The following is a 13,540-nucleotide window of genomic DNA, read 5'->3' as shown; positions in this document are numbered from 1 at the left end:
ATTCTGAGATTGCCTATTTGTTCATTTGTTTCAAGAGGATTTGTAGTGATTGTTGAAGCATTTTTTTTTTTTTTTTTTTTGAGACGGAGTCTCGCTCTGTCACCCAGGCTGGAGTGCAGTGGCCGGATCTCAGCTCACTGCAAGCTCCGCCTCCCGGGTTTACGCCATTCTCCTGCCTCAGCCTCCTGAGTAGCTGGGACTACAGGAGCCCGCCACCTCGCCCGGCTAGTTTTTTGTATTTTTTAGTAGAGACGGGGTTTCGTCGTGTTAGCCAGGATGGTCTCGATCTCCTGACCTCGTGATCCGCCCGTCTCGGCCTCCCAAAGTGCTGGGATTACAGGCTTGAGCCACCGCGCCCGGCCTGTTGAAGCATTTTTACGACAGCTTCTTTAAAATCCTGGCAGATCATTCCAACATATGATTCATCTCAGTGTGGGCATCATTTGTCATTTCTCATTCAAATTGGGGCTTTCTTGGCTCTTTGTGTGATGGGCACTTTTTTTTACTGAATCCTAGGCATTTTCTATTGTATGAGAAGATTCTGGGTCCTATTTAAAATCTTTTATTTTACTTGGTAGTTGCCCTGCTTAAATTGAGCATGTGGAATTTGTCTACTTTTGTGGGCCTCTGTTTCAATGGCAGTTTGATGTTCAGAAGCTTTTGGTATTATCTTGGCCTTCTTTGCTAATCTGGTGCCATTCTGGACCCCACTGGTCCCTGCTGGTGCTGCCTGAAGGGACAGGAGGGGTTTTCCTCCGTCAGTCTTCCAGGTGTCTCTTGGTGCCTCCCCTGCTGTCCTCCAGGTGTTCCCGTATCACTGGGTAGGGTAGGAGAGTCCTTGGCCCACAGGGTCAAAGAGTCTTCTGCAAGGGGCCACTGGTTCTAGCTGGGCCTCTCCTGCCTGTTCTTCCCATGGACTCTGATGTCTCTCTGCAGGAGAGGAAAGTCTTAAGCCTGCAGAGACAACGAGGCTTTCCAGATGGGCCACTGGCAGCTGTGTCCCTTTAGCAAGCTCTGCCCACCTACCCAAGTCAACATCCTCCTCTGGTGTACTTCTCATATGCGTGGGGGCTGGGCTGTTATAGATAAACTTGACTTTCACTTGGGTATAACTATGTATCTGGTGAGCTTTCCCAGCTATTTTTTGTTGGGGTGAGCTGTCAGAATGGCAGGATTAAGAGTTCAACTGTCTTTTTGGGGCACAGTTTTCTTTTGTGGGACAGTTTTCTCTTAAGGGTAGGGGGTTGACAGTGTACTGAGTAGCCCACCTAGCGCCATCTCCTTCAGTCGCGTCGATGCTGAATGGAAGCGAAGCCTCAGTCCTCCACTGGGCCCTGCTGCCTGCTGACATTATGGGGAGGACCCCTGTGGGGGCTAGTCCTGTTTCACACTTCCTCCCTTGGTCTCATGCTGTTGTATGAGTGTGGAGGTGAGGCTTCCCATTATTAACACCACAGATGGGGGAAAGCGGAGGGTGGCCTTTCCCCAGCTCTCTCCCTTTTTCATGTTCATTGATGATGGCTCTTTGTAGAGGCTCATCTTCATGCTGAATCCTGCTGACATGAGGACTCTGGCGAAGCACAACAGTGACTACACTGGCCTCACGCTGCCTGGTTAGGTTGTGGTGCTGCCTGATAGGAGTGGAGGGTCTGCTTGACACTGGACACCGTGGACACTACCCTGGTAGGGGACTCAGGGCACTGCTGCTCCTGCCCACGCAGGGATGAGAGATCAGCTTCCCACTCAGTCCCTCTGGTATTACCCTAGCAGGAAAATGTAAGCACCACCTGCTTCCAGAAGGAGAATGAGCTTTCCACTAAGCCTCACTGACATAGCCTCAGCAAGGAAATCAGAGCATTACTGCCTGCTTCCACCACGTAGGAATGGAAGTTTAGCTCCCTGGTCAGCTCTACTACTCCACTCGGCAGGGGGATCAGAGTACAGTCACTTGTTTCCATGAAGCAAGAGAGTGGGTGAAAGCGTGGCTCCCTGTTCGGCACCACTGAAATCCCAGGGGAGGGGATGCAGTTTTTCCATAGTATATGACTGGAGCAGGACAGGTATTGCGAAAAAGGTTTCCTGTTGTCAAGCTGTGCTCTTCCCAGTCATTTGGCTGGGGCAGCAGTCGTGGGGAACAGGCTTTTCCTGGAGCATTTTTTGTCAGTGCTCGTTGGAGACTCCAGGTTGGAGAGGCTTCTGCAGCGCCCTGTCTGGGATATATGAATAGAAATAAAGTCCTAAGGACTCATTGCCAAGGGACCTCAGAATGTGGAGAATGACACAACAATGAATTTTTTTTTTTTTTTTTTTTGCTTGAAGTTCCAGGATACATATGCAGAACATGCAGGTTTGTTACACAGGTAAACATATGCCATAGTGGTTTGTGGCACCTATTAACCTGGCACTCAGGCATTAACCCCATATGCATTAGCTATTTGTCCTGTCCTGATGCTCTCCCTCCCTTTGCCCCCCACCACTGACAGACCCCAGTGTGTGTTGTTCCCCTCCCTGTGTCCATGTGTTCTCATTGTTCAGCTCCCACTTATAAGTGAGAACATGCAATGTGTGGTTTTCTGTTCCTGTGTTAGTTTGCTGAGGATGATGGCTTCCAGCTTCATCCATGTCCCTGAAAAGGAAGGATCTCATTCCTTTTTATGGCTGCATAGTATTCCATGGTGTATATGTACCACATTTTCTTTATACAGTCTATCATTGATGGGCATTTGGGTTGGTTCCATGTCTTTGCTATTGTGAATAGTGCTGCAATAAACATATGTGTGCATGTGTCTTTATGGCAGAATGATTTACATTCCTTTGGGTATATACCGAGTAATGGGATTGCTGGGTCAAATGTATTTCTGGTTCTAGATTCTTGAGGAATCGCCACACTGTCTTCCACAATGGTTGAAGAATGACAGAACAATGAGTCCTTGTCCTCTTTTGGAGTTATAACCAAGGCTTTCTGGTTCTGAGACGGTGGACCTACAACGGATGGCACTACTCTATCTTTGCTGGAACTGGAAGTCCACCCTATACTTTTTCTTACAATTATGCAATAAGAAATCTTTTTTACATATTTACCTATGTAGTCCACATCATCTTTACCAATGCTTTTTATTCCTTAGCATAGATTCATATTTCTATCTGGTAAGGTCTTCCTTCTGTCTAAAGTACTCCCCTTTAATGTTTCTAGTACTGCAGGCTTGTTGGTGATAAATTCTTTTAGTTTTTGCATATCTTTTTTTTTTTTTTTTTTTTGAGACAGGATCTCACTGTTGCCCAGGCTGGAGTGCAGTGGCGTGATCTCGGCTCACTGCAACCTCTGCCTCCTGGGTTCAAGTAATCCTCCCGCTTCAGCGCCCCCTCAAGTAGCTAGAACTACAGGTGCAAACCACTATGCCCAGCTACTTTTTATATTTTTTGTAGAGGTGGGGTCTCACCATGTTGCTCAGGCTGGTCTTGAATTCCTGAGCTCAAGCAATCTGCCCACCTTGACCTCCCAAAGTGCTAGGATTACAGGTGTAAGCCACCGAACCTGACCGTTTTCGTATATCTTAAAAAGTCTGTTTTATCTTCCTCTTTGACAGATATTTTCACTCTGCATAGACTCTATGTGGACAGTCCCTCAGTATTTTAAACATGTTTCTCCACTGTCTCCTTACTTGCATTATTTCTGATGAGACATCTGCTGTCATCTTTACTGCTGTTCCTCGTGCACAATGTGTCCTCTTTCTATTATTTCAAGATGTTCTCTTTGTCACTGCTTCTGGAAAGTTTGATTCTGCCTTGGCCTGGTTTTCTTCACGTTTCTTGTGCTTGGGATTCATTGAGGTTCTTTTGGGTCTGTGGGTTTACCGTTGTAATCCAATTTGGAAAATTTTTGGCCACTGTTGTTTCAGTTATGTGTTTATTATGCTGCTTGGATTTTTCCACGACTTCCTGATGCTCTATTTTCTGGGTTTTTTTTGTTTTGTTTTGTTTTGTTTTGAATTCTTGTTCTTCTGTGTTACATTTTGGATAGCTTCTATTACTGCCTTCCAATTCACTAGTCTTGTCTTATGCAATGTCTGATCTGCTGCTCATCCCATTCCACGTATTCTTCATCACTAGACGTTTAATTTGTGTCTTACTGGTACCTTTCATGTCTCCCGCACAGTTACAAAGACTGTTTCAATGCTCTAATAGTAACATTGAGTTCTGGGTATATTTTAAGTCTTCAGTTTGTTTTTCCTCCTCATTATGGGTCTGTATTTTCCTACTTTTTTGCATGTCTGGTAATATTTGCTTGTATGCTAGGCATTGCTGATTTTACTTTGTTAGGTGGTGAATATTTTTGTTTACTTGTAATTATTCTTGGGGTTTGTTCTGGGATGCAGTTAAGTTAGTTGGAAACAGTTTGATCCTTTCAGGCCTTTCATTTAAGATTTGCTAGGTGGAACCGGAGTGTTTGGTTGCTCCCACTACTGAGGCAAGACTCTCCTGTTTACCCAGTGCCCAAAGGATTATGAAGTTTTCAATCCTCGCTAATGGGAGCACTCTTCCCAGCCCTCTGTGAGACTAAAGCACTGGTCCCTCCAAAGCTTTTGGATGATTCATTCCCTAGTCCCAGGTAGTTCACTCACATGAAGCACTGATCAGTATTCTGACTTGTCCTGCTACCCACTGAATCTGGATTTAATCACTCCTCAGAACATAAAACAAAACACACACACCCTAGAAGGGTATCCTTGAAATGCATATGAACAGGCCAAGTCTGGAGGATGAGAGAACAGAAATTTATTTGCTTTCTCCCATTAGCCTATTAGAATAAATTGCTTTATCAGGTGGTCAAATGTTTATATAGTCTGAGAGGTCAGCAAGCAACTAACCACCTACATCTGACATTATTTCGTTTTCTACAAATATCTGTGTATAGCAGTGATTAACAAACTTCCCATATAGCCCCCTGGGTATCCTTGTTAAAAACACAGATTCCTAAAGTTTGGCAAAATATTGATAATTATTGATTTTCAATTATGGGTACATGGGGGTCCATATATGCTTCTATTTTTGTGTAATGTTTGAAACTTTCTACAATAAAAAGTTTAGAAGAAAAACAAAATACATGCATTGATTTATAATCCCTGGGCCTCTATGCCTACAACCTGCTTTAGCATCTCTGAAATGGGATGCAGGAATCTGCTCAGATGCCCTAGCTCGGGTGGCCTTTGGGTTACATTCTGAGAAACACTGGTACACTCATTGTTAAGTGACTCATTTTCTTTTTTTGTCTTAGTTATCTTTATGGTTGCTCTTTTCTCAATGAAGGTATTATCTAGTGACCGCCAGCCTGTAATGCTCAAATAAATGAACACTCCCTTCTCAGCCCACCAAGCTCTTACCTGAACAGCCTCTGGAGGAGTGGGATCCTTGCAACCAAAATTATAAAAATGGAACTCTCCTCCAGTCAAAGCAGCAACCTCTTTCAAAAACCTGTTTGCAATCTCATCGTTGTAGTTGAAGGAGACGGTATAAATAGGAATTTCCTGAAAAACTTTGACCTGGTCTATAACCATTTCAGGCGGCTGAAACAATAAGTTTTGGGGAGGGGGGGAGGGAGATGGAAAGAGAAGAAGAGAAAGAAAAGAATATGAAAATCCTTAGTATTTACTACAGATACTCAAACAGTAATTCCGTATACGTGGTGAGTGGCTCCTTATAAACATGCCAATTCAATTCAGTAAACAAAGAAAAGACTCTGCCAGATGATGAGAGTACAGTGATCCACAAGACATGGGCCTTGGCTCGGAGGTCTCTCAATTGGGTGGGACAAAGAGGCTAGGAGAAAGATCTGGCTAACCAAGTTACTCAACTTTAGGTGCACCTGAACTTAGAGTCCATGCATGCGAAGTGCTGGGCTGCAAAAGAGCAATTTCCAGCCTCCAACATGCTATGGTCAACACTTCCCACAGAGAGTGAAGGAAGACATGTTTGTTGAAGGCCTTCCCATGTGCTGGGCATTCATCTTAGAAGCTGAAGAAAGCAGGCAGGCTCTGTGAGGCATGGATGAAGGAGTCCCAGAACTGAGAGAGGCTTCTTCACTGTACACAGGAGCCAGACAGGGAGTGGGCCCACCACTCCACAGCCCAGAGAAGCTGCTGGAATGAGTGATGGAAAGGGGTACAGTTAGGCAGTCTGTGGTGCTGAGAGGTTTGCTTCAGCTTTCTGAGTCTGCTCTTCAAAGCTCTGAGGATATAAACCAGCAAAAGGACTCCTCAGTGGGGAGGAGCAGGAGGACAGGAATGGCTGTTTCCCGTTGCAGGGATGGAGCTCCCTCTGCCGTTAAGGGGCACCCCCACCCTCTGCCCAGCCCCCAGCACCATCCTGGGCCACTTGAACATCATGCCAGTTTAGTATGAAGGAACCACCTGAGACTGGATGCAGGTGTGGGGCTTACAGTGATACACATGACAGTCTCGCCCACTCACGCTGTCTTCAGCTGTATGGAATGATGCAAACAGCTCTAGAGCTAGAGACCTGGGCTTGACGCTCATCCAGCACTGTCCATCTGAATGGCCTAGGGCATGTCCTGTCTAATGTGAGTTTCCTCATCTGTGGCTCAGAACTGATACTCCCTCCTTACAGGACGGCTGTGAGGAGTAAATGAGATGATGTTCCCTGGAAGGCATTCCACAAATATTTGTTGAGCATATTTGCCAGGTGCTGCTGTCAGCCTAGGATAAGGCCAAGCGGCACACCTGAGCTACTTTCCCCGTTTCCTCTGCTCCGAGTCTAAACAGCTGTGCAGTCAGGGCTCCACACACATCAGCTGTGCAGCCTTCCTCCACACACATCAGCTGGAGTGGCCAGAAAGGCAGAGATTCCATCTCCTCCCTGCCTGAAGGAGGTCTGTTTGCGTATGTGCACATTGATCACCCTGCTCCTTCCCCATCCCCCTGCCCTCACATACTCCATGCTAAGGCTTTAGCCATTAGTTTTATTTAGGATGATGCATATGCCTTTACCATGTCCATTTTCTTGATTCCAGTCCAGGCCAGCCCCTCACTTCAAAGAATTCCCAAAATGACCACAGCCAAAGCTGCATGGGGCTGTTCCCAGCAAAGAGCCTGACAGTTTACATTACGGATGCCCACCAAAGAACACTTATCCAACGTGTATATGATTCCATTTTAATGAAGACTAATATTTCTAGAACCCCTTTGACCTGTTAAATTTTAAAGACAGTTTATAGTGCTCCCTCAGATATTTAATAAGCAGGCAGGAAGCTAGTGTCCATGTAACTGATCCAGAGCAGCATCTGTGTCTATTCTTCCAAGGAGAAAATTCTGCTGAATATTTGGAATAATAACACTGGCCTTACACATTCAGCTCCTACAAAGCCAGCGAAAACTCAAAAGCAAAAAATGGAAATTGAGTGGTACATCTCAGTATCTTCTACATAGAACACAAATATCAAACATCAATTTGCCTTTTTGAGAGAATCCAAGGATAATGCAAAAATAGACCACGTGTGTTGAAAAGGCAGTGTTGAATTCAGAAGTCCTCAAGAATTTCTAAATTATGTTTGGGGTGATTTGCACATTTCTGACTCAAGCTTTTTTTTTTCTTTTAGATGATGTCTCACTCCATCGCCCAGTCTGGAGTGCAGTGGCACAATCTCAGCTCACTGCAACCTCCACCTCCCGGGTTCAAGCAATTCTCCTGCCTCCTCAGCCTCCTGAGTAGCTGGGATTACAGGCGCGTGCCACCAGGCCTGGCTAATTTTTTTGTATTTTTAGTAGAGACTGGGTTTCACCATGCTGGCCAGGCTGGTTTCAAACTCCTGACCTCAAGTGATCAGCCTGCCTCAGCCTCCTGAAATGCTAGGATTACAGGTGTGAGCCACTGCACTTGGCCTGACTCCAGCCATTATCCATATCCTTGATCCCCCATCTTTGAGCGGACCCTCAGAATCTGGCGAAATAGATTGATCTTCTCTCCAGGAAAAAAAAAAATTTTGAGTGTATGTTGTATCTATTATTGGGAGATTCCAGAGCCTCAGAAGTCCATACTGGACTGTAGATCAGTAATTCTTCTCAATCCACTGCTTGTGGGGATGTCGCTTGTGACATCCTCTTTGGGGGTTGCTGTTTGGCGGTATCGATCAAAACACGGACCTTGCAGCTGAGTCCGCTTCTCAGAATGTACACTACAGATATACTCACCCACCTGCAAACCGATATATGCACAGAGTTCCTTTGGCAAGACTGTGTAAAACAAAAAGCTCAAAAACAATCTGACTGTGCATCTGCCCGGGACTAGCTAAATAAGTGATGGGATAGCCATGTGACGGAACCTAGAAGAGAATGAGGACGCTCTGTATTAAACGATATGAAGCCATCTCCAAGGTATACTGTTTGACGAATAAAGGTGCAGAATCGTGTGTATAATAGGCTAACATTTGTTTCTGTAAAAAAGAGGAAATATATATGAATACATTTTTGCTGTATAACAGAAACCATCTCTGAAAGGAGATACAGAAAAACTAGTTATATCAGGTGCCTTCTAGCTGGTGAAAGGGGTGAGAGGGAGAATTTTCTCTGGCTATGCTTTTCTACGAAGGTAGAAAAGATTGCATTAGAATATGCATTACTATTCAAAAATTAAAAAAAATAGCTTTAAGGTGCAAGTTTTATTAAATTCATATAAGAGAATGCGACGCAGTTGTTGAGAAGGATGCTCCTGAAAAATTTTTCATGACTTGGAAAAATGCATGTGATATGTGAGATGGGATAAAAATCCACAAAATCCAATTATGAGTGATTTAAATTTTGTCTTTTTGTTTGTTTTTTTCTTAGAGACAGGGACTCTCTCTGTTGCCCAGGCTGGAGTGCAGTAGTGCGATCACAGCTCACTGCATCCTTGAACTCCTGGGTTCAAACAATCCTTCTACTTCAGCCTTCTGAATAGCCAGGACTACAGGTGCACACCACCACGCCCAGCTAATTTTAAACTTTTTTGGAGAGACAGGGTCTCAATACGTTGCCCAGGCTGGTCTCGAACTCCTGGGCTCAAGCAATCCTCCTGCCTCAGCCTACCAAAGTGCTGAGATTACAGGAGTGAGCCACCTCACCCAACCACATTTTCTCCTTTTTAATGCGTATCTGTGTTTTCCAAATTGTCCACAGTGTAAACAATTTTAAAGATCAGTAAGAGTATATTAAAAAGAAAAATATACTTTGACTTGCCTAGATGTCTCTCAAGTTGGAATCCTCAGGCCACACTGTCCCCAAACTCTAGCTCCATATATTTCTATAGACTTTTAGACACCCATGCACTCACTACAGGTTCGCAAACTCAGCTTCCTCCACTAGCCACCCCCAAGCCTACTTGCCTCTTCTTGAAATCTGCATTTCAATCAGTTAATATCATAATCATTGTCAACCAGGAATCAGTCATCCTGACTCTTTTCTGCCTTGCTCCTACCTTCTCCTCACCTCCCATTCACTGCTTCCAAACTGTCCATGGGGTCCTGTTGATGCGGCTTCCTGTGGCTCACGTCTGGAGGCAGTCTCCTCCTCCTATTCCTGCTGCTCCTACCCAAGGCTGGGTCCTTCCCAGCTTTCCTCAAGGACCCAGCAGCAGGCCGTGGCAGCGCCAGCCTTTCCCTGGCACAACTGAGCCATGTTTCTGAGATGCAGATGGGTAGGGTGGCCGGCTCCTCTGAGAGTTCCTCTCTGTGGTGACACCACCCTTCTTATGTGGCATTCAAGGACTTTCACAGTCTCCCACAACCCAACGTTTTTCACCTCCACCCTAATCCTCTTCTGTTGCCCCTGCCCTCAGCTTGTTTCTCTGAGTTCCCCACATATTTCCACACCTCTGTGTCCCTTCTGCCCAGGACACCAACAGTGTCCTCTGTTCCAAAGATTCCTTCTTCTATTTCCAGACACAGCTCAAATGTCCCCACCTCGCTGGAACCTGCCCTGGCCTTCTCTCCATGTGTACAGCGAAATCCATCACTCTGCGCTCCTAGACACAGCACAGGCAACCCTGCTCCCGTGTTGTATTAAACTGTATACATCTAGCACATTCCCCAAAGCACAAGCTTCCCAAAGGCAGGGATGAGCTATGATTCATCTTTATAGCCTCAGACCCTGGCACCACATGTGGAACAGAAGAGAGACACGATGAACTGCTTCCAAAGAGAAAACACAGTGAAGTTGATAAGAAAAACTAATTTAAAATAAATTTTCACTTTACACACTCCCTTTCTGCCATAAATCTAAAGCTGCAGTAAAATCCAGATGCTTACTCTCTTTAAGCCCTGAACTTTTTGCCACAGGATATTTTAGGATATTTGCCTAGCAGTCTGCATATGCAAACATCTCCGGAGGAAAAACACTAGTTGACACTAATTCACTTTAGCTGCTAATTTACATTACACTGGCCTGAAAATCCTTCTATTTATTTAATGCCTGGAATACTCCTCTTTCATTCACAAAGCTTAAAAGAAGATGAACAGACTCCTCTACAGCTTTTCAAATACTTTCCAGCGAGGCTAAGCAAAACAAAGGACATTTCGCTAGAAAGGCATGTTTTTGTTTAAATGAGTACTAAGTTAGCATTAGAGGTAAAGCCAAGGACGTTATGCAGTGACATGTTTAGATTCAGCGTCTCCAGAGGAAAAAAAAAAATAATAATAATCTCCTCGCTCTTCATTTGTAATAAAACGTAAACCAGTCTTCAGTGGAGGGCAGACGTCTCCTTTTGTGGGGCTGGTCTCCAGGCTAGGGGTGTGTGTCACACTCACCAGGCAACATTCACTGTCTCATAAATTCTCCTCAGAGTTTCCAGAGACAAGGGAATCTCTCTGTGTATTTTCTCACCTCAGCTCTGAGTCCCTAAGCCAAGAAAGGCTATCTCCATGGATTTTTGGTGGCAGCTGAAAAGGTTCCCCAAATCTTTTTTCAGCATTTGCTTCCAGAGCATCAGTGAGGCCCTCTTTGTGCCCAGCTCTGATAAGTACTGTCAGGCCTCTGAGCCCAAGCCAAGCCATCGCATCCCCTGTGACCTGCATGTATACAAGCCTGAAGTAACTGAAGAATCACAAAGGAAGTGAAAATGCCCTGCCCCGCCTCAGCTGATGACATTCCACCACAAAAGAAGTGAAAATGGCTGGTCCTTGCCTTAAGTGATGACGTTACCTTGTGAAATTCCTTTTCCTAGCTCATCCTGGCTCAAAAAGCTCTCCCACTGAGCACCTTGTGACCCCCACTCCTGTCCGCCAGAGAACCCCCCTTTGACGTAGTTTTCCTTTACCTACCCAAATCTTATAAAACAGCCCCACCCTTATCTCCCTTCACTGACTCTCCCGCCTGCACCCGGGTGACTAAAAAGCTTTATTGCTCACACAAAGCCTGTTTGGTGGTCTCTTCACACGGACACACATGACAAGTACCTGATCAGGTCTCCCGTCAGTCAGAAGGTAGATGGCCTGTGTTTCTTTATCAGCAAAAGCAGTTTTCAGGGCACTCAGGGTGTTTGTGGAACTTCCAATCTACGGAAAAAAGAGATACCAAAGACACACTTGAATCCCAAAAAAGAACTCACAAACAAGTATTCATTTTCTGCTTCCAAAAAAGAAGAAAAAGTACTTCTGAGATGAAAGATAAATTAAAATTATACTGAGATAACAATTTAACCCCAGTAATTCCAAGAAACATATCCCAAGGTGTGCCTAAAAATCTCTATCCAGGCAGTCCAAGAACTGCCAGAAGCCAGGGCTATGGATTTCCTGTCTCGACGACAGAGTTCTTAATGCAATTTTTTTTTTTGTGTTTCTACATGAGATGGTAACTCAGTCACTGCTCACTCGTCTGTCAACAGAGCTTAAACACGCAGCCTAAATACACTGTGGCATCGTATCAGTTTCAAACCAGGATTTATTCAGGATACCCAATACTTGGTAAACGTGAGCATGTTATCATTAGCAATCTAACAATGTACACGTGGACATATCTAACATTACTTGACAAGTTCTGGTGAAATGTATACCTACTTTCAAGTGCATGAACCCACCTGTTATTAGGTCTTATATGAATGCATGGTATTGAATGAGGGACTTTAAATGTTCTGCTTTACATATGATGGGAATAACCAGACATATATCTGTTATACCATCATATAACAGTCAAAATCAGAATCCATGAAAAGGAATACGTTATGGCCCATTCTTTCTCCTACATATAACATCAACCATAACACCATCTACAACCCTTTTTTTTTTTTTTTTTTAAGACAGAGTCTCAGAGCTCTGTTGCCCAGGCTGGAATGCAGTGGGGCCATTTCGGCTCACTGCAACCTCCACCTCCTGGGTTCAAGCAACTCTCCTGCCTCAGCCTCCTGAGCAGCTGGGACTATAGGTGTACACCACCACACCCAGCTAATTTTTTTTTTTTTGGCAGAGATGAGGTTTCACCATGTCCAACTCCTGACCTCAAGTGATCTGCCTGCCTTGGCCTCCTAAAGTGCTGGGATTACAAGCGTGAACTGCCACGCCTGGCCCACAACTCTTCATGTGTAAAAAAGAATAGATAAAAATATACACATTGTATGTCAAGAGAAATTAATGATAATTTTTTTGCAATCTCTCAAATCACAGTAAACACTTAAAAATTAGAAAATCTCTTAAACACTTCATCAATGTAGAAAGGAATGGATTTTTAGACAAATATTAATTTACTGGAATGTACTCTCCTTAATACGCAAAAACGATCCTTACCAAGGGACCATCAGTAGAGATACAGGACTGTGAATTGTCCAAAAGCCTCCTTCAACCTTCCCCTCATCTCAGTTCCATTGTATCACTCCAGCTTCAGTTGTAAGCAGGAAAACCAACTATGGTTGATTCAAGCAGGAAGGAATTTATGATAAAGGACATTGGGATGGCTCACAGCATCACCAATGGATAAGATAACCTGGGTTGGGACCTCTCACCAGGAACGAGGCCCCCAATCCTGCTGCAGGGCTGCCTGGTGGGGGCCCCGCTGCAGTCCCACTGCAGAGCGCTGGACACTGTGGCTTTCCTCGCTGGCACTGGGAGTGTTGACGAGAGATGGACCAGAGCTCACTGCCACTGCCACCCCAGGGGCTCCATTGGTCTGCATCTGCCATCACTGCCAAGGTTCTCTCTGCTGGACCCGCCATCTGGAGTCACAGTCTCTCAAGTCAAAGCCTAGGAGGTTATTCTGACTGATGGTGCCTGGGTCACATTATCCACACCCTAGCTAAAGCGAGGCCAGACCCTTCAACTTCCATAGGTGAACAGACTCTGCCCCCACCCCGGGAATCAGGATAAGAAGGGAGCAGAGACTGACAGCCTAAGGAATGACAAAGATCCAGCGCACACCCAGCCCCCACCCCACCCAAGGCATCTCAAGCCTCACCGTATACCACAGGCACTCTCCCATGAAGACTTTCTCACCGTATACCACAGGCACTCTCCCATGAAGACTTTCTCACCGTATACCACAGGCACTCTCCCATGAAGACTTTCTCA

At 45.1% G+C, this 13,540-nt stretch overlaps 1 protein-coding gene across 1 annotated transcript in view; it reads right to left on the bottom strand.

Annotated features, from left to right (window-relative positions):
- VWA3B (von Willebrand factor A domain containing 3B) overlaps positions 1 to 13,540 on the bottom strand; it is a 254,456-nt gene that overhangs the window by 90,946 nt on the left and 149,970 nt on the right. The window contains 2 exon segments of the mRNA XM_011956652.1: positions 5,382 to 5,564; positions 11,441 to 11,539. Coding sequence (XP_011812042.1) covers positions 5,382 to 5,564; positions 11,441 to 11,539 — 282 coding nt within the window.

The sequence above is a fragment of the Colobus angolensis genome, unplaced genomic scaffold, assembly GCF_000951035.1.
Source record: "Colobus angolensis palliatus isolate OR3802 unplaced genomic scaffold, Cang.pa_1.0 Scaffold42, whole genome shotgun sequence".
Lineage (NCBI taxonomy): Eukaryota > Metazoa > Chordata > Mammalia > Primates > Cercopithecidae > Colobus > Colobus angolensis.
This window is presented reverse-complemented; position numbering and strand designations above follow the sequence as displayed.